This window comes from Dendropsophus ebraccatus, chromosome 1, assembly GCF_027789765.1.
Source record: "Dendropsophus ebraccatus isolate aDenEbr1 chromosome 1, aDenEbr1.pat, whole genome shotgun sequence".
Taxonomy (NCBI): domain Eukaryota; kingdom Metazoa; phylum Chordata; class Amphibia; order Anura; family Hylidae; genus Dendropsophus; species Dendropsophus ebraccatus.
Window position 1 is genome coordinate 26926377 of NC_091454.1, and position 27303 is coordinate 26953679.

At 42.2% G+C, this 27303-nt stretch overlaps 1 protein-coding gene across 1 annotated transcript in view; it reads right to left on the minus strand.

Moving 5' to 3' along the window:
- Window positions 1-2061: 2061 nt before the first annotated feature.
- Window positions 2062-27303, minus strand: part of LOC138772978 (neuropeptide Y receptor type 2-like) — a 38234-nt gene continuing 12992 nt past the window's right edge. The window contains exon 2 of the mRNA XM_069953827.1: window positions 2062-3693. Within this exon, the coding sequence (XP_069809928.1) occupies window positions 2529-3665 (1137 nt within the window). The 5' untranslated portion in view covers window positions 3666-3693 and the 3' untranslated portion in view covers window positions 2062-2528. The remainder of the gene's footprint in view (window positions 3694-27303) is intronic.

The following is a 27303-nucleotide window of genomic DNA, read 5'->3' on the forward strand; positions in this document are numbered from 1 at the left end:
TTACTCGATGTACTCAATAAAAGACATGAACGGTACAACTGCTTTCTCACCACTGACACCGCTCAGACTCTGACTGTCGCCCTGATCCATTCCCGTCTTGACTACTGTAACTCCCTACTAATCGGTCTTCCTCTCTCTAAGCTCTCCCCTCTCCAGTCTATCCTTAACGTAGCAGCCAGGCTCATCTTCCTCTCCAGCCGCTATACCGACATCTCCCCTCTGTGCCAGTCACTGCACTGGTTACCCATTAATTCCAGAGTCCACTTCAAGCTCCTCACCCTCACCCATAAAGCTCTCCCCTGCCCCTCAACTCTGCCCCTTCATACATCTCCTCCCTCATCTCCACCTATCATCCTTCCTGTGCTCTACACTCTTCTAATGATCTAACCTTAACATCTTCCATAATCAGAACCTCTCATTCCCACCTCCAAGACTTCTCTCGTGCTGCACCAGTTCTCTGGAACGCCCTACCTAAAGACATCAGACTCATACCCAATATTCACAGTTTCAAGCGTGCCCTAAAGACTCATCTCTTCAGACTCGCTTATAACGTTCCCTAAACTTGTTTCCCCCTTCAGTTGTTTCCCTTGCTCTATCTCTGACGGTTCCTGCACTCTTTGGGGGAGATTTATGAAAGGGTGTAAATATACACCTGGTGTAAACTGCCCACAGTGACCAATCACAGCTCCTCTTATATTTTACCAGAGCTGAGAGCTGAGCTTTGATTGGTTGCTGTGGGCAGTTTACACCAGGTGTATATTTACACCCTTTCATAAATCTCCCCCATATGTTTACTTGCAATCAGACATTGGCGTTGTTGCTGGCTCATCCTGTATTTCTAACTATGTACAATGGCTGGACCATGGACAAATGAAGCACTTATGCCTGGTGTCAACCCAAGTTGTAGTCTGTAAGCTCAAACGAGCAGGTCTTGTTTATACTTTGTATTTATGTATTTTTTATTTATTCTAATTATTTAACTGTGTATTATGTACCTCTGTACTGTATGCTGCAGAATCTGTTGGCGCTATACAAATAAATTTATTATTATGATGATGATGATGATGATTATTATTATTATTATTATTATTATTATTATTATTATTATTATTATTATTTGCTTTTAAGTGTGAATTGGATAACAAGACCGCATGACTCTTTCTTGGAACTGGTTTCTTTGGCAGCAGGAATGCAAGTCACCCCTATATTTGGCTCCTATTGCTTCTGCACGGGTTAACTGAAGTTGTCAGCTGTCAGGAGAGCTTCGGGGACCACCAGCGCAGGCAGTGCGCATCACAATGCCTGGACCTGGAACGTGATGGGAGATGCTGACTGGACACGCTGCTGCCGAAAATGGGTGACAGGTCAGTTGAACAGCTAGTTTTTTTACAGGGGTCGCCATATATGGTGGGGGATGCGGACGTTTTTGAGTTCCCTCACCATATGGGGCGACCATACCCAGCGTATAAAACAGCCCCGACTTTTGAGAAGATTTTTCGGGGTGTGAAGTCACCTTATACGCCGTAAAATACGGTACCCCTCTCATACTTGACCCTGCTTGATCAAGACTATTAGAGATGAGCGAACCTGGAGCATGCTCGAGTCAATCCGAACCCGAACTTTCGGCATTTGATTAGTGGTGGCTGCTGAAGTTGGATAAAGCCCTAAGGCTATGTGGAAAAATTGGCTGTATCCATGTTTTCCAGAGAACCTTAGAGCTTTATCCAAGTTCAGCAGCCACAGCTAATCAAATACCGAACGTTCGGGTTCGGATCGACTCGAACCCGAACCCGGTTCGCTCATCTCTAAAGACTATTTTCACTTCCTCTTATGGCTATGCCACTGCCTTCGGGAGCGATATGCTAAAAGAAGGAACTAGGGTGAAAATTCAAGATAAACCACCTACCGATATAACTGCAATATTCAAACTCCCTATGTCCTAGACCATGGGTCGCCCATGGCCATGTATAAACTAGCCGCCATTGTTGTGTGTTTTCCATAGTTGTCATATAGCTTTATGTAAGATGAATTAGCAAAGTCAACAACTTTAGAGACCACATGTTTAATTTTTACACATAACTGAAACACAGTAGCAATGTATAGATAAAATATAAAATAAACCACCTCTTGTAGACCATACCGAAGCAACCGATAATTCTCTATTAAATGTTCTTTGAAAATATACAATTTCTGTACATTGGATGTAAAATACACAAATAATTCAAATAAAATAATACTGTAGTCTTTGCTTGGTAATATTTGGTTACAATCATTTGATGAATTGAACCTGAAAATAAATTGGAGATACCTTAGTTGTAAATTGTACTTATTTGGTCACCCTATTAACATATTTACTTGGTTGTACGTACAACTAGGTCATCTATAGATATGTCCAATAGATTCCTGTCTGCTATAGAGTCTTACTCTCCACTGGGTTTCAAAACTGATACTATATATATGTATTGGATAACGTACGATGACAACCAAATAGCTACGGAAAGAAATTTTATGAATAGCCCAGAAGCTAATTACACATGGGCAGGAGGTTGTCCATTTTCTACAGCATGCCGGAAACTACCATGATAAGTGGTTGCACGGAAAGTATAAGAATGGCCCCGGAGGGAGCCATCTGGTTGGCTGTTTTGCAGTTTGTTTTTGCAACCAAAGAACAAAAGAAATCCATTCCTGTAATTCTTATTCATCCACCCATAGAGGAGAGGGTTGGCAAAGGTAGAACACATGGCAATAACGTGAAAGATTGAATAAAGGAGCTTATACTCTTGAAATACAAGGACCCAATCCAAGTCAATGGCCAACTGGAAGACATGAAAAGGAAGCCAACAAACTGCAAACACAACGACCATCATCACCAGCATCTTAGTTGTATTTTTTCGTCGTTGTTGGGTGTCGCTTCTGGGTGTTGGACTTATGTGGTTTCTCAGTTTCATCCATATTCTGATATAAGCATAGCATATTACAACGAGAGGCAGGACATACTGTAGAATAAGCATCGAAATGCTGTAGATGGCTGCATCCCGGCTGTTATTTGAGGGCCACTTTTCGGCACAAACAGCAATTTTTAGTTTCAAGGCTGGTAAGTCCTCAAACCTAAACTCTCGAAATATAGCTAACGGAATAGCAAAAATGGAAGCTGCCACCCATGTGACGGAGACAATTAAGAAGCTAAACTTCTTGGAAATCCGACTGCTCAGGTGAAATACGATACACCAGTATCTATCCAAAGCAATGACAACTAGGGTCAGCGTTGAGACATTGACACTCATGGCTTGTGCATAGGGGAACAAGTGGCAAAGTACTGATCCAAATTTCCACTCATCCATCAGTGTGTAGACTAAAGTAAAAGGCAGGCAAAGACTGTCCACCATGAGATCTGCCACAGCTAAGTTGGCTATGAAAAAGTTGGTTACTGTCCTCATATTTTTGTATTTTACGATCATATAAATGACGAGAGAGTTGCCGACAAGCCCAAGTAGAATAATTAAAGAATATGCTGTGATGAGGATGACTTGAACCGAAATAAGGTTGGTGCTGTCCGCCATAAAACTGGATCCATGGAAATACTGGATGGGGGAAACGGTGCTCTTCGAATGCCATCCTCTCAAGTCAAGTTCTTCCGTCATGTTGCTTTGCTTAAGCGTTCCCATTAGTACCAAGAAAAAACATTGGTTTTACCTACAAAAAAAATAAAAAGATGATTATTAAATTGTCAATTATAAAAAACAAAAATGAATTTATTGACCTGTAAATGATTACAGGTGTGGTTGAATTAAACACTCTCCCCTCTGCCTTATAAAAAGGCTCTCAGAGACCACTTTTTGGTAGTGTAACATTGACTGCTAGGAATGCACTCAGGGTATGTCCATACTAAGAAATTCTCGCGGAGAACTCCCAGCTGCTCATCCCCGCTCGCATCTCCACCCGTGCTATAGACTGGTTCATTCTTTGGGCAGACGGCAGAATCCTCCTATGCATAGAATGGAGTCTATTCCATTGGCAGAGATGCACGTGGGTGCGAGCGAGGACGAGCAGCGGGATCCTCGGCGGCTCATCCACCCGGATTCCGTAGTGTACACATACCCTTACTCAGCTAATAATTTAGTAAGCAGGATGATTGGGAGCAGTGGTTATGTTAACGTACGCAGGTTCCAGATGACCAGATCACCAATACAGGGGATTATTTGATCCACTAACAATCACAAGTAGCTCCCACCGTTTCCTTGTCTACTATTCAGACACAGGTGGCACCTTCCTTATACACCCATCTCTACCCAGACCATTTCCAGGTACATAGCAAAATGGCAATTTGGTATTTGCAATGCCTATTACATGTCTTGCCATAGACAGCCAGACATCGTCATTTTTGTTTGCAGAATGGAAAACCAGGATTGCTATAGACTGGAAAAGTATCATATTTTGCAACTAGGATCTGGGACAATTGGGTTTGAATATGAACGCCTTAATGTGAACGTTTCAATCCTGCCTTTGCTTTGGAAGGACACACTGCCCGCTGCTGGTGTGATGAACAGTTACCAGGAATGCTAACAGCTCACACTATATATGCCTCAATGCCCAACTATATCTCATCTTGTATCCAGGCTAGAGATGCCCAACAAGATGTTAGAGCCTCCTTTCAGTTATACAGTGTTACATTCACACAAAGAAAGCTTAATTCTATTCCAACAACTGTCAATGAGTGTTCAAAAAAAAACCCCAACTCTAACAGGTCTACCCAAGGACATACATACCTAGGCAGACCATACAGTTCCTATGGGACCATAGGAGTGAAAGTGCCATGCCTTGGTTGATCCCATGCCTTTTGCCCTGTTTCTGACATTTTTTTTCTATGTTCTTGACTGGGTCTGCTCATCTGAGGATTTCAGTGGGGGCAGCTAGTCTTTAAACCCACAGGATAGCATGCTTAAATGCAGCAGCTGAATGCTCTGGGGTTAGTGACTGCTGGGGACCCAGAAAAGAAGACAGAATCATTGCCATTTCCTCCATTACTGCCCCTACACACAAACTTTCCCTCCCCATTGGTGCTGTAGCCCAATGCTTTAGCCCAGTTGCCCTAAATTACGTATCAAAATCAATGGTTGGTAGTGATGAGCGAATACTGTTTGATCAAATAGATATTCAATCGAATAGTAAGGTATTCGATCTATCGAATATTATCGAATAGTTCGCCGAATATTCGATAAATATTCGATAAGCGTTCAAATCCCCCAGCTTCCGGTTTTTACCTCCAAGTGGTCGAATAGATGTTTCTCAATAATCGAATAATTGTTCCCATAGACTTTAATGGGATCGAATATTCAATCGAATATTCGAATATTCGGGAGATATTCATACGAATATCGAATATGGTTGGTAATAATACACACAAACTCATATAATGCCTGTCATGGGATTCCAGAAAAAAATAGCTAAACTTGAAAAATTACTTTTTTTTACTACTTTATTTTTCCACATTATAAGCCAAATAATTCTAAAAATGCAATAACTGTATAAAAATGATAATAAAAAGCTGCAATACCAGACACAGCTCGTGGCACTTTTTAGGAAAGAAAGCAGCCATGTTTTTCTGATCCTACAGAGGGCAAGTTTGAAGAGGTTAGATGAGAGGGGATCTTACTGTTTAAGTGGAGCTGGCACGGTACAAATTACCTTCTAAATTACACCTACAAATTCTGGCCGAGTTGAACATTCAGAAATGAAAGCAATCTGTCACACCTAGGGAGCTGGCGCGGCTTATGAGAAAACGAGAATAATACTAATGACTATTTTCTGCTGCAGTCTTATATACTCGAGAGAGCCAAGGTTTATTTTCTGCGAAAAGTCAGCGGGGAACAAATGGAGGTGTTGTCTGGAAATATGTAGAAGATTTCTAAACACAGTTTTGGATAAAGAATTAAGGAAAGTTTTATACTATCTATCTATTTTGGTAATTCAGCACCCCGAATTAGATGCAGAAAAATTGTGTACTTTATTTCATAATTTATAGTGCAGCACAGCAAAAAGTGCTGTGCTGCACTATAAATTATGGAATAAAGAACACAATTTTTCTGCATCTAATTCGGGGTGCCGTTGAATTACCAAAATATTTAAGTGACGTTCTTGGTTGGAACTTGCGACTGGCACTTACTTGCTTTTCCTTTGTGCTGCTTAAATTACTACAAGTTATCTATCTATCTATCTAGTAGAAGATAGTCCACGGCACACCAGGTAACGGTGAAAAAAGTTTAGTGTTTAATCACAACAAATTCATGTTACAGCACTCCAGTGACGCGACATTTCTGCAGCCTCGCGCTGCCTTTTTCAAGCGTGAAATGTGAAACTCATACAGGTATTAAATACATCTTAGTGACAAGGTGATTGGTTACAAGAAATTAAAAATTAAATACATCTGTGTTAGAAAGTGACGATGTCTGTGTTGTAAGGAGAGCACTGCCCACTCGTGGGCGTGTATACTCCAAGGCATGTGATCAATCATGTGAGCATCTCGATCCCACCCACTGTGTGTTGAAATATCTGTGCATCACAGTGTCCGTGCTCCATTAAAAGTCTCTATATACAAAGTCCACTTGGAAAAGGATGGCACTTCTATATAGTCCTTTAGCAATAATAGGAAATATATATCCAAACGAATAGTAAAAGTTATATTTCATGATATAGTCGGATCCGGTTTCAACATTCCACTCGGTGAAAATACTCAGTCAGCGCATGCGTAAAAAGCAAGGCCCCCCGCGTCCTGTGTTGTCATGGCGACTGAGCTCTGTGTACGCCCGGAGGATCACTGCTTTGTAATTGAGTGATCCTCCGGGCGTACACAGAGCTCAGTCGCCATGACAACACAGGAAGCGGGGGCCTTGCTTTTTACGCATGCGCTGACTGAGTATTTTCACCGAGTGGAATGTTGAAACCGGATCCGACTATAGCATGAAATATAACTTTTACTATTCGTTTGGATATATATTTCCTATTATTGCTAAAGGACTATATAGAAGCGCCATCCTTTTCCAAGTGGACTTTGTATATAGAGACTTTTAATGAAGCACGGACACTGTGATGCACAGATATTTCAACACACAGTGGGTGGGATTGAGATGCTCACATGATTGATCACATGCCTTGGAGTATACACGCCCACGAGTGGGCAGTGCTCTCCTTACAACACAGACATCGTCACTTTCTAACACAGATGTATTTAATTTGTAATTTCTTGTAACCAATCACCTTGTCACTAAGATGTATTTAATACCTGTATGAGTTTCACATTTCACGCTTGAAAAAGGCAGCGCGAGGCTGCAGAAATGTCGCGTCACTGGAGTGCTGTAACATGAATTTGTTGTGATTAAACACTAAACTTTTTTCACCGTTACCTGGTGTGCCGTGGACTATCTTCTACTACTTATATCGCTCCCCATCAGGACTTGGACCGCTGGCACCCACCGCGTTTGAGAAGCAGTGCCGCTTATCCTTTCTTGTGCATATCTATCTATCTATCTAACTATCTATCTAAATTGAAGGAATTTCCCACAGCACATCTTGAAATTTCAAAATATTGGTGATTTATTGATCTATCTATCTATCTATCTATCTATCTATCTATCTATCTATCTATCTGTGGTGTCCCACCACTGTGGTTCTTTTTCTTTTCATGTTTCACACACCTGTCAAAATAGCTCTTCTCGTAAGCTTAAGTGGTGATAAAGTCTTAAGAAGTTTTTTCAGTGTTTGAGCACTAGATGTCAGTGTTGTATATGTCTGAGTATTGCACAGCTGTAGTGTATGATGGGTTACTGTTGTTTTTGTACCACATGGTCTGTGCTGACCAATGGAGATGCTTCTTTCTCTCAGCCTATCTCTATCCTATCATTTCTGCACACAAATACCCACCAACCCCAGGGAAATTCACTTAGACCAGTTTTGCACTGGTAGGAGGAAGTGGAAGTTAGTCAGTCTTAGTCAGGTTCCTGTACAGAGAGGGAACAAGACAAAACAGTCCCTACTGTAGTTAAGCTGGGCTCTGGCTTATGTCAGGTCCCCTGTCAGGGACAAGAGTCCAGTCTAGTGTTTAGTCTAGTGGCGATATTGGACTATGTATGGAGAACACAGAGACTCTTTTCCTAACAGCAACACCTACAGCCACTATGCAGTGCAAGGCACTTAAGGAGGTCAAGTCAGAGAACACCCCAACCCATGCCGAGAACCTTTCTTAACAGTGCAGGGCGGTATCCTAGACAGAGGAACTGACCCGGATAGAGCAAAGCAGCCGCATCCAAGGCCTACGTACTCTATCTTGCAGCGCAGGTGACACCGGGACACGCTCGGACACTTAGCTACACTCAGGTAACCAAGACTGAGGCTTGTGTCATCCTCATAGGAAGGGTAACCCAACACTGCAGGGCAGAAGGTGGTTTAGCGACACTCTCTTCTTCTCACAAGTTCTGGCAGAGTACATTACTAAACTGGGTTGGGGCTCTCCTGATAAACTCCTCTCCACTCCTGTGAACTCTCCTATTCTACCTCAGCACGTCTACATCTCTCCGCACAGATGCAGTGAACTCAAGTCTGTACCTCAGAAGCTACTCGTTACCTTATTGTCCTGTATTGCAACAGACTTGTCAGTAAAGATCATTTTATTTATTTTACTAGGAGTGATAATTGCACCAGCACCCATATACACCGTTTTCCCCCTTTCTGTGGGTGGCAGTACCGACAGTCCGGGTGGGTCATCTCTCCCCTCTGCATCACTGTGATAAGAGCCCAAGGGACCCATCACAGACCGGCAGGTCACCCACCATTGGGGATCAATATAGCCAGCCACAAAAACTAAACGCAGTTACACCATCACACCTATGTGCTAAACCAGTAGTGATGAGCGAATACTGTTCGATCGAATAGATATTCGATCGAATAGTAAGGTATTTGATCTATCGAATATTATCAAATAGTTCGCCGAATATTTGATAAATATTTGATAAGCGTTCAAATCCCCCAGCTTCCGGTTTTTACCTCCAAGTGGTCAAATAGATGTTTTTCAATAATCGAATACTTGTTCCCATTGACTTTAATGGGATCGAATATTCGATCGAATATTCGAATATTCGGGAGATATTCGTACGAATATCGAATATTCAAATATTTCACTATTCGCTCATCACTACGAACCAGCACTGGCGTCAAGACTACATCCTCACCGGCTGAACTGTACACCACCGGCCAACCACTATAGAGTCACAAGGAACAGTTTAGCAGGTGATGGGTTGTAGTACCACATATCTATGTATTTATCTTCTATCAATTATCTATCTACAATAATCCTGCTGCTATCTTACTGCACTGTGACAAGAGGCCCCGATCAGCTGACATGCACAATGTCGGCTGATCCTTGTCTTTCAACACGTTGAAAGATTTTTTAATGATAACTCTGGTCTGTTGGCCCTCGCCTCGCGCAACAGAAGTGGCGGCAGCTAACAGACCGCAGCTAACTCCCATGGGCTACCTGAACTACAGATGGCCTGGGTAGCTCCCCCCCTGCAGCTCTCCGCAGCTCCCCCGCTCTTACCTGCTCGCTTTCCGTGTGTGTAATAGAGCCAGCAGCGAGCAGGGAATGAAGAGCAAATGAGTGCTGATCTGACATCCTATGTTACTGTATGGACTTCTATAACTAGAGGATGTTCTAGTTTACAAAAATGCATCTGCTTTTCTCTACTGATTTTGTTTTGCTTTTATACCTTATAGCTTTACATTCCCTGTAACTGCAGGTCACTTTCAATGACAGGAGTAACTAGGCCATTATCCGGCTCAGAGTGCCATTGTTTAACTAGTGCTATCACTGAGATCTTTAATTATGGAAGGTAATAAAAAAGGGTCTTTACACAAGTCCTTATTAATTCCACACCTGCCGAAAGGAAAAGAACCAACGTAGCTGAATTTATGTTTTACACTTTTTAGTATTGATACTAGTGATGAGCGAACATGTTCGGAAATGTTCGTACGAACATGGCGCTAATTGTTGGCGATCAATTGTTGGCGAATGTTCGGAGTTCACGAATAATTTGTTAGATGATCAGAATGGTTATAACGATCATTCTAGTAGAGCACACCTGAACCTGCTATGTAACCTCTACAGCACTTGAGGTTATATGTTTGTTTCCATGTTTGAATAAAGAATTTGCACGAAGATAAGAGACGAGTGCCGCATGATCATCATTTTCTTTACGCTGTTACAACATGTTTCGAACATGCGAATGTAGCAATTGTGTACGTTACCCCCACCAATTTGAAAGAGCCAATGAACGTGTGGGGAAGGAAGGGCACATCAGGTAATGTAGTAGCCATGTTCACTACTGGCATTACTGTGACTGGCTGTACGATTAGCGTCATTACGTATGCGTTACGTACATGCTAAAAAAAAGCAATGCTGAGCGATGCCGAATTTTCTCACAGTCTTTCCTGATTCTTGTGCCGTTCAGTAGGGAGAGTGAAAGGAGCAGGGACAGCATCTGAATTTAGTTAGGCAGCAATATTCACAGTGGTAGTTAGTCAGAGTTGGGAGGGAGAGCTGACCAAGTAGTGCATAGAACATTGTAAAATTGTCAGTGTAGGGAGGGAGAGCTGACTGAGTAGGGCTTAGAACGTTGTGAAATTGTCAGTGTAGGGAGGGTGACAGAATCCAGCATTTTAGCACTATAAGGATTCATTTCTTAACCTTGTAGTGACCAGGCGTCCTCTGTGAAGAAAATGTAAGAACTCAACAGTCCTTTTTAGGGCTAATTCATATATATATATATATATATATATATATATATATATATATATATATATATTTTTTTTTTTTTTTTTTCATGAATCTTTCTGTCTGGCTCTGCTGTGTGCCAGTGATTGCGAAGTGTAATGAATATACACTGTAGTATATAAGGCATTGCGAATATCCGCACAAGCAAATAAAATATACGCTAATGCTACGTAATTGCTTTGCTATTATGTATTTTACACTGTAATGTCTGTGAATGTTCGGCAAACACGAACCAATCCCGATATTTTTTTTTTAATGTTCATGTTTGTGATCCGAACTTAACATCGGGATGTTTGCAGTTTGCTCATCACTAATTGATACATTTGCTTCATGTAAATCTATGATTTTATCTGAGAGAGTTTTGAGTGTATACTTTCTACCTATGTATTGGTGGTCACAGGTTCTCGTAACCAGAGAGAAGCAGGATCCTAATGTGGCTCGCTCTGGCCCCTGGAAGGATTACATTATCCCTCTGGGGAATCCAGGTCTGGCTAATTCGTCATCCCTTCATGTCAGTGCGGAAACTAGGACACGTGAGTATCATGAGCACAATGTGTTATAGTATTGTGGGGGCACAGTGTGTAGGATTAATGTATTCATGGGGGGCACGGTGTAGTCTAGTCTGGGAGCAGCGTGTGGCACTATAAAAAGATTATTTTGATATACAGAGTGAGGATCTGCTGCAAAAGTATGGAGATAAAGGGATCTGGACGGCAAATCCCACGAGTAAGAAAAAGCTGGAAGAAGTTGTGGAGATGGCTTGGGAAAAAACATAAGAAAAAGAAAGAAAATGTCTATAATCAGAGAAAATATCACAAGAGTCACTGTATGTTACAGAGTCCTCTGGGTGGTCAAGGAGTTAACCATTTCCAATACACAGAGTGGCACAATACGGTAAATGGTTGCAGTTTCCTAAGAAGGGACACATAACCTTGATGATTACAGTAAATGCCATGTAGCGCAGATAGGATTGTTGACTGCTCATAACTCTTGGTGGTTCAATAGGCTTGGTGGTTGCAGAGCAGTCTACTAGAGGCAGACCACTTAAATGTTCCTAAACTTAACCTTGCAATTCTCTCTCTGAGTGTAAATGTAGCCTGGTGTCAACTGGTGTCAGAAAGGGCCAGAGATTTGTAATTACTTCTATTAAAAAAATCTCCAGTCCTCCAGCGCTTATCCGCTGTTGTATGTTCTGCAGGACATTGTGTATTTTTTCCAGTCTGACACAGTGCTCTCTGCTGCCACCTCTGTCCATGTCAGGAACTGTCCAGAGCAGTAGCAAATCCCTATAGAAAACCTCTCCTGCTTTCCAGACCGGAAAGAATACACCACTTCCTGCAGGACATACAGCAGCTGATAAGTACTGCATACTGGAGATTTTTTAATAGAAGTAAATTACAAATCTCTGGCACTTTCAGGCACCAGTTGATTAGAACATTTTTATTTGCTGGAGTACCCCTTTAAGGCTATGTTCACACTACGTAAAAGTACGGCCGCTGTTGCCATCGGGAGGCTCTGTTGTGGGATTGTGGGAGGCTCTGATGCATGATGTATAAGAACCCTGCGGCCGGAACGATCATCCGGGCAGAGACTGGGTGGGTCACGGAACGCCGGTCTCATTCGCAGTGTGCACATAGCCTAATACTGCAAACATTCATCCAACAAATTGAATATTGTACAGACAAAATGCACAAAAAAATTCTAAGGGTGTTGGTTATGTATAAATATAAGAATATATAACAAATCAATTCACATTTTACATCTTTTACGTCTATCTATTATCTATCTATCTATCTATCTATCTATCTATCTATCTCATATGTATCTATCTATCTATCTATCATCTATCTATCTATCTCCTATCTATCTATCTATCTATCTATCTATCTATCTATCTATCTATCTATCTATCTATCTCATATGTATCTATCTATCTATCTATCTATCTATCTATCTATCTATCTATCTCATATGTATCTATCTATCTGGCATGCTGTAATCTTGTTTCCTCACAAGGCTCAATCTTTATGTGATGAACATCAATTTAGAAGTAATTCTAGGAGAGATATGTCAATGTGACAGGAACCAGGTGTAAATTTACAGTGCTCTGGACAGGTTCACACCTAACTATAATTGCCAGCTTTTCAGATTCTCATTCACAGACAAATCGCTGCTCAGTCAGTGTATCTAACTGAATTCACTAGTTTGTCTCAGTGCCACACACCAAAGATATAAAATACTGTACTTAGGGCAATGAGAAAACTTTAGGTTATACATTCCCTTTAAGTGAAAGGAGCATAGCTGCAACACCAAAATGACCATCTGCAAGGAAGCTGCTCTGAACCCTGATTGGTGGGGGTTCTTGAGGTGGGACACCAACAATCACACTTTCATGGTATACATTAAAGGGGTACACCATAGAAAAAAAATGTTTTAAAATAAGATTTATTCAGATTTGTAAATTATTTATATTTAAAAATCTCCAGTCCTCCATTACTTATCTGCTGCTGTATGTACTGCAGGAAGTGTTGTATTCTGTCCAGTCTGACACAGTACTCTCTGCTGCCACCTCTGTACCTGACAGGAACTGTGCAGAGTCAGAGAGGTTTTCTATAGAGATTTGCTACTGTTCTGCACAGTTCCTGACATGGACAGAGGTGGCAGCAGAGAACACTGTGTGAGACTGGAAAGAATATGCCACTTCCTGAACATACAACAGCTGTTAAGTATGGGAATAAGTAATGTATAAATCTTTATAACTTACTAACACCAAAAATTCCCTGGAGTAACACTTTAATCCCAGTCTTAGGCTATGTTCACACTGCGTATGATTCCGTCCGTAGTGCGAACCGCGAATATACACACGTAGTTTTGAGGTTGATGCGTTCGCTTAAAAAAGAATACGATATACGCCCGCACAATGCACACTACGTATGAGCTTACGGGCGGATCGTATACGGCGCCGTGAAAAATAAACAAGACCATTGTTTGAGGACGGAAATGTTGAAACTCACGGCCATGGATTTCCATGGGGTCCCGTACGGAGTACTTATTTCAGCCAAACTAAACTTGATTTTTCGATCCAAAAGGTTCTGTGTGTTTTATTGGGCTGGGCGAAGATTTCCAAGTAAATGACCTGTTTCAGATCGCTTCGAAACAAGCTAGGGAAGCATAACTCTACTAGGGGCGTATGTTCGCGGTTCGTACGCATCCGGCCGCATGTCTATTTTTCCCACGCCCGTAGTTTCAGCCGCACATGTACGGCGGTGTACGATCTACGGACGGAATCATACGCAGTGTGAACATAGCCCCAAAGTGTAAGTCCATCTTTGACCACTATTTTGTATTAGTTTTAAACCCCTGTGCTGAATAGTTTCATATATACAGAAATTGCTTCTCCTAGAGACGTTTTGATATAGAGATGAAAGTTCCCTGAGAACATAGAAAGGGAATAGTTGAATACGCTGTTCATAGGTCAAACTAATCTAGTATAAGATGTGCCAATGTATTAAGAGGTACACTTGTAATACATTTGGCAACTACAACTTTCTCTCCACTTTGGAAATAAAACATATGCCATCTGATAACTGGCGTAGAGTTCATCTATAATTGAGTCCTGTAAATAAAATGTAAATTATAGTAACTCTGTCAGACCGCGGGAGTCCATACCGCTCCCACTTAGTCCTACAAACCCAATTTGGCTACAATTACTTCAACTCCAGTACTACATTGCTGCATTTGCTTCTTTCTTGTCCATCAACACCAAATTGACGACTTTGGCCTCTCCTCCAAAGTTTCGGTCCATATTATCTCTTTGTTATAGAGCATAGGGCCAGCGATTAGACTCTATGGTAAATGCTCTAAAGAAAGATTTGAGCAAATTATATAGACTATGAAATACAGTGGTGCTAGGGGACGCCTCTTGGTTTTATCTGGATCCATGTCCAAGCTTAGAGAAAAGGCCCCCATTTTATCAAGGCCATGAGGTCAGGTCATTCCCAGGACATTAAGATCTCATGAGCCTCCTACCCTCTTGGCCTGAGTAGATGCCCTGAAACATGTAAGGTGTCTAGAGGAACTCGGTTTGTGTTGTGTCCCACCACGGGTGTTGCTACTAGATACACTCTTCGCAAAAGCCTGTACTCTAAGTGTAAGTGATGATGTAGTCGTACTTAAGTTTTGCCGCTAGGTATCGCTAGTATGTATATCTTGTACCTAGGTGTTGCACAGCTGTAGTACTCAAGGGGTTATTGTTGTTTCTGCCTTGTGCACCAATGAGAGCTCTTCTCACCCACTCACAGCAGGTATTACATACCCTGTAGGAGGTAGTCACATCGGGAGAGGAAGTGTTAGTGAGCCTTAGTCACATTGCTGAGCAGAAAGGATGCAAGCCAGAAGGGATCCGGATAGAGCAAAGTTGCTAGAAGCCTACGTACTCTATATCGCAGCATGGGTGTAACCAGAATACTCTGACCACTCTGCACAACTCAGGTAACAAGGTCTGGGGCTTGTGCCACCCTCTAAGACGGGTTGCCCGACACAGGTTGGCGATAGGTGGTGCAAAAACCAAAAGAGTCTACTACTTTCAAGTATTTTACTTATTCTACTTCTAAAGTTCCGGCAGTGCACAGTACTACATTGGTTTGGGACTCTCTCGACATCCTCCTCTCTACTCCTCTTAACTTTCTTTACTTCTCCACACGCAACCAAGTCAGCACAGCTATTCTACCTCTCAAGCTCTCAGCACAAGTCTATTGTATACTACTGTATCAAGTATTCCTGCAGTAAAGAAGAGTTTATTTATTTTAACTGGACTCAGTGATTTCTATCCAAGCACCTACACAGTAACAACACCTTCCTTGGGTTATCTCTCTTTTCTGTGAGTGGCAGTACCAATAGTTCGTGTGGGTCACAACTCCACTCCAGACCACCCTGATAAGCGCCCAAGGGACCCTCTCACAACCTGGCAGGTCACAGGGGAAAGGGTATAGCCAGCCTCTCTAAAATAAAAGCAGGTTTGCCACCATACCTGTGTGCCCAACCGACTCTGGCGTCACGACAACCTAACATCTGGCTGAGCTATCCCCTGACCAACCATCACAGGGGTGGCGTCACTCTTCACCATCTGACCGGTCGAGCCTTACAGCAGGGCACCACATTTGGTTCTCCTGGTTACAGTTTTGCTCTTGTCCAGCTTTGGCCTCCATGGTGGCTACTGGCACACTTCCTAGATACTGTCAACCTTGTCTCTAGAGTTCCTATCCGACATGAATGCCCAATGTCTTTTCCTTGCAGTACTTGGCGGCAGGGGACTCTCCTCCTTTTCCCCTCCACCTCTCTATGTTTGTTGTTTCTTTTAGGCTTGACTTATTTGGCACCTTTGAGAAAAGCTAGGTTTTAGAAGGATTATGCTTTATGCTTTTCATCATTGATTGCTTTGGAGGCTGTGACCTCCATACTCACATGCTTTAATTATAGTGTTGGTTTGTAATGATTATACTGTCTTTGAAAACTAAAAAGAGAATATTTAGAACCATAAAAATTGGCAAGAGTGACCTAAAGCCATCAAATAGTTGCAAATAAAGCTCATACAGATAATTGCAGCATCTTTATTCCAGATGAATACTAAAGTTTCGACCACCTCCAGTCATCAGCACTAGATGGAGTTTAATAGTTACTGCACACTGCTTCCTTTAGACTCATTAGAATATAAAATTGCCATTCATAAGATGTTATTCAGCTACTGAAAAACTAAATTTCAGCTTACAACCCTATACAAAGGTTTTGGAGCTCTGTAAAAAAAAAGTATAGAACCAACTGCTATGAAGACATATTGTAATATTATTCAGCACTGTATTAGGGACCTAAAAACATTAAAGGGAACCAATCAGAATCGGGACAGAAGCTAGTAACATAGCATAATACAGCCAGTAGCAGTGTTCCCAGACGTAAAAGTACTCTTTCCTCATTACACATACCCCCCCTTCCCAAAAATGAAGTTTAAAAACATCCTGTGCTGTATGTAAATTATCTAGTCATGTGGGCGGTCCTCCGGCACCAAATAGTCACCGATAGAGTGAACATTCATCCGTAAACACTTCTCTTGGGGCGTGATTCTCTGTGTCTGAGCGAGTTTCCATTCCCTAGCCTATCACAATTTGATTCTAGAAAGTTCCCACCAATAGGGCGTTGAAGGCCCCATGACAAGTGCCGCATCAGTACCTCAACACCAGCCCTTGCACGATCCATCTAGCAACCCCTGATCACCTCACCCATGAAAAGGCCAGTACTATATGATGAATTATATTTGAAGGGGCCCTGTGACAGATTTTGCACTGGGGCCCACTTGCTTAAAGGGGTTATCCAGCGCTACAAAAACATGACCACTTTTGGCCCGCTCTTGTCTCCGGATTGGGTGGGATTTGAAACTCGGTTCCATTGAAGTAAATGGAGCTTAACTACAAACCACGCCTGAATAGGAGACACGAGAGGGGGAAAAGTGGTCATGTTTTTGTAGCGCTGGATAACCCCTTTAAAGTTATGCCTCTGCCTATATATATATATATATATATATATATATATATATATATATATATGTATACCCCCTGGTTCTGTCACTGGTAATGGTCACACCAGATGGCTCCCAGTAGGCACAATTGCTTGGAGTTGTAGTGTGGTTGAGCTGCAGTTTACTATCTTATAATGCAGATCTGAGTAGGGATGTGACATCTGATCCACAAGCAAACTTTGGAGTCCTTGTGATGCTTAACCTTGTATACTGAGAGTTGTAGTCATGAGAGTTATAGTTATAGTTAAGTGGATTCTTCAGATAGGGTTGAGGTGGTGACATGGATTTTTTTCTATGCACTTTTAAAGGAGCCCTTTATAGGTCAGGATGTTTCAGATCCTGTAAGTCTACCAAAGTGGACAACTTATAGATAACTAATAGAGATGAGAGTCCATCCGAACCAGATCGTTCTGCATTTGATTAGCTGGGGCTGCTGAACTTGGATAAAGCTCTAAGGTTGTCTGGAAAACATGGATACAGCCAATGACTATATCCATGGTTTCCACATAGCCTTAGGGCTTTATCCAAGTTCAGCAGCCACCGCTAATCAAATGCCGATCGTTTGGCTTCGGATCGACTCGAGCATGCTCGAGGTTCGCTCATCTCTAATAACTAATCCTCCCTTTGACTAGAACCTTCTAAAAAATTCTGGAACTTTTTGCCTATCACAACCAGTAGATGGCAGTGTAGCCATACAGATGGACAAGGAGGAGGACCATTAGTTTATATGGCACAGTTGTAGAGGAAAAAAACATGGCTGCTCTATCTTAAAAACAGTCCTACCTCTGTCTAAGGGTTGTGTTTTGTTCAGCTCCATTGCAGTGGCAGGGCTGCAATACCACACACATCCTGTGGACAAGTGTAGCACTGTTCTTGAAGAGAGTTTTCTAATCCTGTACCAGCTTTTTAGGTCCTTTGTCCATAACTGGGCATTACATGATAAGAATTACAAATATTTGACAAATCCTAACACTATAAAGTCAATTCTTAACAACAAGTTAGACTTTGAGATGAGGAAGAAGAGTCGTTCCAGGTTGTGTACGTTTCTATATTGGGTCGTATTGGATTAATTAGTTGAGATTTTACTTTTATTTGCCGCTCTGTTTATCTCTTCTACCAGATGGAAAACGACTCTGCAGCACGTTCTTTTCTGCCAGTTGGCTAGTTATAAAATATATTTCCCCTGCATTATATGACCTTATGAACGGAAGGCAAACAGAGCAGGAAGCCGCGGGAGTGACAGAATACAACATTGATTATTTTAGTTACTCCGTGTTTTGGTTGTAGGGATCCAACCACATGCAGAAGTATAATGACTTATTAATAAGAAACATTAAAAATAACAACCACAAGCATGAATATAAAACAGCAAACAATGAATAGGATATTGGTTTCATACATGGAAGTAGATGCTTAAAATTAGAGATGAGCGAAACAGTCAATAAATTTGTTTCGGGAGGTTCGCGAATATTGGCTCGGAATTGTGAATATTCCAAATCTAATTAAAACAGTCCAACTTTGGTAGCTACAATAGTATGACTATTACAGAGTAAGGTTTTCTCCAACAGATGTTGTTGTTACAGTGTAAAAAATTGGAGTCAATTAGTCCATTTCCGCCATGGACAGCAGTGGACGTTTTTTTCCCAGGACAGCAGTGGATATTGTTAAATGAGCAACATAAAATGGTGCTTTCTCCCAGGACAGCAGTGGACATTAGTGGATCATCGGCATTAAATCAGAAACCCTGGGGGCAGTACTAGGCTCACCAGGAGCTCTCTTCCTGACGGCCCTGGCAAACGGAAGTGGGTCTGAGACACATTTTGCTATGGAATGGTTGTGACTACTCCAACCCCTCTGTTGACTGCTGTGTCTAGAATACACTACTGCCTTCCATGGAGCTGGAACTTTGAAGGATTCAGTTAAGAATCTCAGCCTGGCTGGTGTTCACCTGCCCACTCTGTGTAACCGGGAGCTGAAACCTTCTTCCAATCCAATTAGGATCACCACCCCCACGACTTTGGTTGCTGGCACTGGTCATACCTTGAGAAGAGCCTCATTTGTTTTTGCACGCTTGGACATATTGCTAGTTTTTTTAATTTTAGAGGGACCAAAATACATTTTTTAGGATGGTGGATAATGCCACTGATTTCAGAGCACCCACTGACTGATAATAGGAACTGTTCTCACAGCACCCACTGACTTAATAGAATGGACACTGTCTTAACTGCTCCCAGAGACTTGTTAGAATGGACAATGTCTTCACTGTTCCCAGTGACTTGGGATACTGCACAACCACCACCCAGTGACTTGGTATACTGCATAACGACCATCCAGTTACTTGATATAATGCACACTCAGCAGCCAGTAGTGACTTGGGATAATGCACAACCACTACCCAGTGACTTGGTATACTGCACAACCACCACCCAGTGACTTGTTATACTGCATAACCACCATCCAGTTACTTGGTATAATGCACACTCAGCAGCCAGTAGTGACTTGGGATAATGCACAACCACCACCCAGTGACTTGGTATACTGCACAACCACCACCCAGTGACTTGGTATACTACACATCCACCACCCAGTGACTTGGTATACTGCACAACCACCACCCAGTGACTTGGTATACTGCATAACCACCATCCAGTTACTTGATATAATGCACACTCAGCAGCCAGTAGTGACTTGGGATAATGCACAACCACCACCCAGTGACTTGGTATACTGCACAACCACCACCCAGTGACTTGGTATACTACACAACCACCACCCAGTGACTTGGTATACTGCACAACCACCACCCAGTGACTTGGTATACTGCATAACCACCATCCAGTTACTTGATATAATGCACACTCAGCAGCCAGTAGTGACTTGGGATAATGCACAACCACCCAGTTACTTGGTATACTGAACTGAATTCGCTTTGCACAACAAAGTGAATTGGAAGCGTGATTCGCTGCAAATTTTGCTTCGCCACATTTACTTTGTTCATCTCTACTGAAAATCATAGAATATAGAATATATAGAATAGAAATTATAGAAACCCAATATGTCCAATGAGAAGTTTGAAAACTGCCAACGTTTCTCATTGGTTAGGCACCTGGACAGACAATCCTGTCTGAATGGGGAATTATGGTAGCTTCCCTTTAAGGTAATGACCTTTAGGGTAGGGGCACACTTAACTGATCCCCAGCGGATTTCACACTGCGAGTTTGCAGCAAAATCAGCTGCAGATCCCTTCACTGTCACTTTCAGTATAATTACATACTCGCAGCGGGATAACAACTCCGCTGCGAGCAGGTAAAAGGCAGCCCCCTTTACTCCCCGCCCCCCCGTGGCCCAGTCCACACACTACAGGTCTGCGCTCCGGCTTGCTTCGGAGGTTCCCGGCGTCTGGACATTCCATTCAGCCAATCAGTGGCTGTGGGAGGGCAGCGGACTGAACATGTATGTTGGGAGCAGTTCCCAATGTATCAGCTAAATATAGTTCCCACATATGATGTGAGCCGTGTCTTGTCATGTTCATGGTAAAACTCACTTTATTGGCTAATTTTTCCCAGGATTAGAAAAAATTGTCCCAAGTGTTTAAATTAATACTTAAGAACTTTCTAAAAGTTGTTTTGCCTTTTTGTTGGAATGGTTCCGCAGATTTCCCCTAGAATGATCACATTGTGTTCCATTGCTTAGACCCCAGCTATATATTGTAATATTTTGGATGACAGAGAAGCTGTCATGACTGTACGTGTTAGGACCTCGGGAGGGTCCTCAGCTTGTGGTATATGGCCAAGACTGCGCCCTTTGTCATTTGCATGTTTCATCTGCACCACTCTGAATTCAGCTTAATTCCTTCTACCTTGGTAATTGATTATCTACTACACCCATCTCTTTCCTGCATAGATCCGTCAGTAAACAGTTAACCTTTATTATGCTTTTGATTTTTCATTAATCCTTTTTGTCGACAGCCTGGGACCAGACCCCTGACCTCCTATATACACTTCCTTGGTCTATTAACCCTTTGCTAGCTATTAGTCTTTCCTGCAAAGCATGCTTAGCATTCTCTTACATTTACTGACCTGTTTCCCTACTCCTAGACTCTGGCTTCCCTGCCTTGTACCTTGCTACTTCTGCTTCTGTTATTGTACTAAGTTGCTCATCTGGTATTGACGTTGGCCCATTTAAGTACTCCTTCTGTGTTTGTCTTGTCTTTGTTTTATGTTTCACATTGCTGCAGGTGAGGGACTGTCTCCGTGGTTGTCCGCGGTCACTTAGCACTGTTAGACGCAAGTAGGCAGGGACAGTTGGCATGGTGGAAGAGTTCAGGGTTCACAGTCTGCCTCTTCCCCTCCCTTCTCTGACCAGACCATACCAGCGGTTGTTACAGAAGCCTTGAAGATCTTCTGGAGGGTGGAGAAAGCCTTGGCCTACATGCACACAGCCCAGGGTAAGTGCTACTCTCTCTCCCTTTCTCCTGTACATAGCAGTAACTAGTTTCTCCTCCAACTTGCTGTGATTTCTTTTGCAACCCCTGTTACTAGAGACAAACTTTCCTTAACAACAGGCAACAGATAGCAGATCCAAGGCCGACAAATTTAGTCAAAAAACTTGTCACCTAGAATATTATATTTAGACAAAAACTCGCTATGATTTTTGTAGTATTATTGAATATGGTTCTGTATGTCTGCTCCACTTGTACTCCCAAGTAACCAAACAATGCCCAGACTCCAAGGTGCTTGTAAGGGGAGGATGTTACGTTGTTTCAATTATATTACGCATCTGATAATTGTCACCGTGTAAATATTTACTTGAAGGATTATGGGGCCGTGCAGGCTGGCCTGCGAGATGGAATAATCCAAACAAAGTTTTCTCCATTTCCCATGACAGGTTGTTTTTCCGCTCTGTGATTACAGCAGCGGGGAAAAGCAATTGGCAAAGTAATCTACTAACTGGGCACACACCTCAGGGAACATTACAGAGTGAAAAAATCACTCTCTGTGAAATGAATATAGAAATGTAGGTTAAAACAAGGGTACTTGTGCGCGAAGATGTGCTTGCCGTGCAACATATTACTTGGTAATTAGCACATATTAATACAATGAACACTGATGTACAAAATTTAATTTTCCACAGTCATTGCTTTCTGAGTAAGAGCAGTAGATGGGATAACAACAGCATTAGCACACAATAAATCATACAGGACCAGTGGTATAGCGTTTTGGGTCGCCGCCTCCTGTCCATACCTGCTTCAGTTCTCCCGAAGCAGCTGTGAAGATGACGGCTAGTTCAATGGTGGCCAGTTTAGGAGAACTGCGTTGAGCAGCTCTGCCCCTATTCACCTGTATTAGCACATTGCTGATAAAACCAAATAGCCGAGTGACAGAAGGAAAGCCCTGTGATCCCTGTCCTGCCACTTCCTGTGTTATTCACAGCAGTACAATTAGCTCTGCCCACATTACATTGCATCTAGACCTGACCAGAAGAGGCCAGAGCCCCAGAGCAAAGCGGGAGGTGAACATTACAAGGGGGACAGACTAATATGGGCTGTGTTTCCCAACTTGTGGCTCTCCCAGTGGCAGAACAACAACCCCAATCATGTCTACCTGACAGTTCATGATGGGAGTTGTAGTTATGCAGTCTGTGGCTATCCTGGCAGCAGAACTACAACCCCCATCATGTATGAACATTCATGACAGGAGTTGTAGATTTACAACCTGTGGGGGAGGCAAACCAAATTTTTGCACCAGGGCCAACTATCTTTTATCTACGTCCGTGTACAGGACCCCAGTGTTCTTAAAACCTAGACTAGAAGATGGCTGCATCCAAACATTAGAGCCACGTCTATCTATGAGTTGTAAATCATATTGCAGCTCTTCTTAATCAATGTGAAAGGGGCGAAACGTCAATACCATACTGATATGTTTTAGAAGGAGGCAGTTATGTTTTTCTGATCCAGAAAGCCCTTTTAAGGGAAACCATTCTTTACAGCCTCCTTTCTCAGACACCCTCCCCCACCCCAACTTGTCTCCATGACCCACTCTCCCTTTAGCATACACTGTACCTTCCTCAAAGATTTGTCACAACCTAATTTTCATTCTCATGCATAGTTGTGCTTGAGCTCAAGGACTTTTTATGACATCATCTAAGGTTTCTAAGCTTCTATTTGCTCATTGGCTCTGCTAAACTTTAGTTACTGTTCAAGAACTTTCAATCACAGGTCCTTGAGCTTCTAGCTGCTTATGAGTCTGTGTAGTTTTTGCCATAATTTGCAGGAGCAGGAGAATAGCTGCCTACAGAGGACACAGGCCCATCTGGCATTTGCCATAACTGCCAGAAGGCCAGTCCGGCCCTGCCTACAGGCATTTTTACTCCTCTACCCCCCAACCTCTCCACCACACACACATACCAAAGAAGAATAAATTTAAAAAATCTGGAAAAGTGTGTATGTTTTGTTGTTTTTTGTCCTTTTTTTTATGTCAATCTTTTTTATGTCAAGTATTTGGCTTTTTCAGGGAAATGTCAGGTTTCTCATTTTCTGGGAAAAATATTGCGGCAATGTGCCACAAAATAGGCACAAAACTCATCTGAACGTACTGGGAAAACTTTCCTTTATCTCCCCCAATGTGTGGATAAAATGAAATTTAGTTGATTTATTAAGCACGAGTCTGGGATTGGCTATGTTATGCCCGTGGGCAGGTTCTACATAAACAGCCTCTATGTGTGCAATTTTGGTCTCTTCTAACAAATTGTGTTAGTAATATCTTTAGAATCTCTTAAAATAATAGCTTTTTTTTCATTTAGTGGTAATTTACATACAGATGAGTTGTTTTCTCCGGAGTTGTCACTAGTTACACATTCTCCTTGTACGCAGTGTTAGATGTTCCCAGTAAACCAAGCAGCAAACAAATTCTCCAACATCAGGCACAGCTTCTGTGGTGATTTCTTATCTACAGGAATATACTCAGCAGGCAGCGAGACGCAGGCATATATAAATAGATCCTAACAGATAACAGGAAAGTTAGCAGAAGCTGATAAACATGCGCTGTATACTCCTCAACATAAAGTTGTGAAGTAAATTTTTTGTCTTAAAGGGGTATTTCCATCTAAGTAAATTGATTTATAAAGATCCACCTGGCCATATAAAGTGTTATTGTGACTTCTGTTTTTTTTATGGCAAGATATCACAAAGGAACAAGGACGGCACTCACCAACTTTTCAAAGCCCTGCAGTTTTGCGGCACAACGTCGCTTTGTCAGGGGCTTTTTGTTTGGGGGTCTGACAAAGCGGCATTGTGCAGCAAAACACTCTCCCCCGCTTCTCTGATTTCCCAATAAATCCAGATTGCTTTGAAATTCAAGTTGCTGAGTGCCGTCCTTATTTTTTTTTTTTTTACAGTATCTTGCCGCATACGCTGTTGTCCAGGACTGAGCACCATGGAGGCTTTTAGATGCATGGTCTGAATGGTGTTGTCTGTATCAGAGTGGGAATGGAGCAGTGCCGTCTGCTATTTGCTATTTACAGCTATCTGTTTTTTTATGGTGTCCTAGATTTTAACACCAGCTCATTGTCATTGTTGTCAGGTGGTTCCCAGTAGTCCTGACCTGTGCATTTTTTCCAGCTACATCACAACTGAGGACTGTTGGGTCTTGGGAGTGTGTATGAGAAGTAGTTCCTACCCCTGACATGGCCTCCAATTTACAGCTTCGGCCCACTCTGGGTCCCTTTCTGTGACCATTTACTTGACTCACATGTGGTAATCAAATTAGAATGTTCTGCCCTTCCAAACCAGTAATCGGGAGCAGGACGGAGCGCTGAAAGCAGCAACACCCCTTTAAGGAAATGCATTGTTATGTAGTATTGTTTGAGAGCCTCTTAAAGAAGAACTTTAGATATTTTAAAGAGACATAACAGAAATCAGCAAAGTCCAACAGCACCATGGAGATAAGTCCAATAGGGCAGTAGAGAGGTGGGTGTATGCTAGACTGTTGGCAACCCCAAATTTCAGTCAAGTAACATATATTAGAGAGTAAGGTCCCTATTACATAAAGTGATAATCCACCGAATCAGGCCGATTTGGCTGATTATCACTCCGTGTAATAGAGAGAAGCAAGTGACTGGCTGAGGGTCCGGCGGCCTGCCAGTGTAAAAACCGGAACAGAAGGCAGAGTTTCAGAGACCAGGTAAGGCCCAAGTACACCAGAGAAGGCCCAAGAATACCAGGGAACGTGGTAAGGTAAATTAATGCTTTATTATTTTGCACTATAGCAAGAGCTGCACGGACATCGCTAATGATGTTCGTGCAGCCCTTGCTGCCCAATAATCCTGTAATTTCTCAGTAAATTAGCGCCGATCTAGCTGATCTCTTTTACAGTTTATGATCGGGCCGTGTAATAGGACAATATTACAGCAAAAAGTTTTTATTGCATATCCAAGTACAGCAAAGTGATGTTTCAACCAACAATGGTCTCTTTATGCTTTACATAGTATATTTGATAAAAACTACTGTTAGTCGAAACATTGCTTTACTGAATTTGGATATGCAATAAAAACTTGAAATTTTTTTGCAAGTCTTGAGGCTGTTTGACTTTCTTTCTGACATGGAAGTGACATGTCAAAACATTTGATCGGTCGGGAGTCTCGCTGTTGGGTGGGGAGAAGCTCACTGAGGAGCACTTTACTTACCTGCTGTCGATCTTCTCTGTCCAGCAGCCCTATAGCCTTTTAATGCAGCCACTACACAGATATTGCTGTGCTCAGGGGAGGGAGATGAGCTACTGTGTCCTTCTGCTTACTTTCTCTTGATCAGTGGGGGCCTCAACAGTGAAACCCTGACCAATCAAAACTGTTGACATGTCTCTGCGGTCTCAGTTAGACATGTTACCTGATTATTCAGTTGTACAGGTCGAACAAAGCCAAGTCTGACTGCCATCCAGCACTATGGGTTTATGCTCAGTTTGACAGTGGGTACAGTGGTTTTTCCAAATTGCAAGGTGACATCACTACATTACCATAACCTTCCCTCTTCCCTGTGTCCTATTCTATTTCATAGAGACCCCATGAGCCTCTGCCTTGTAGTTTTTTTTTGCCTCTAACACAAAAAAAGGCATTATGGGATATTAAGTAGAAGGACAGCTATCCAAGATGGTGGATGGAACAAAAAGGAAAATATAACCACTCGTGATCAGTTTTATGGGGTTACTGGGCCCCCGATCTGCAGCAGATTTTCTGCTGCGGATCCGCAGCAGATCCGCGGCAGATTTCGTTTAAATAACTGAAGACAGCACCAAATCTGCACCATCAAATCTGCTGCGGATCTGCTGCAGATGTGCTGCGGATCCTGTAGGTGTGAACGCACCTAAGCAGATACGCCACAAGAGCCTCATAGCTTCAGTTTCTAACCATCAATACTTTCTAAATTGGTTCACAGCCAATGAAGAACATCATTGTATCTAGCTGTCTGACTATTAGGGCTAGAGAAAGGTACGTAATGCAATTATAGTGTTAATTTATTATTTTATGCCATAGCAAACTGTTTATGAATGTTTCACAAATGGGGCCACTGTAACTATTGCGTCCAGAATATTTCCTGCGTATAGTTTCTTACAGGATACTTAGAAGAAAAACGGGTTATTTCTTAAATGAGGAAAAAAAAATTCTTTGCTTGTCCTAATATATTAAATATAATAACGCCGATACGTGGTGTCAGGCAGCGTAGCCGCAAAGCCGAATGTTAGGAGTGAATTACTGATCGTTGCCCTTGTGTTTATTAAATCAGACGTTATTAATTGTCTACGGCATAATGGCAATGTAATTTCCTTAATCTGCTTCTGCTTTCTGCCAAGACCGGAGAAATCTAGATCAGTGGCTCTTATTATAACCTGCAAAATACTATATAATGCCTTCACAGATGGAT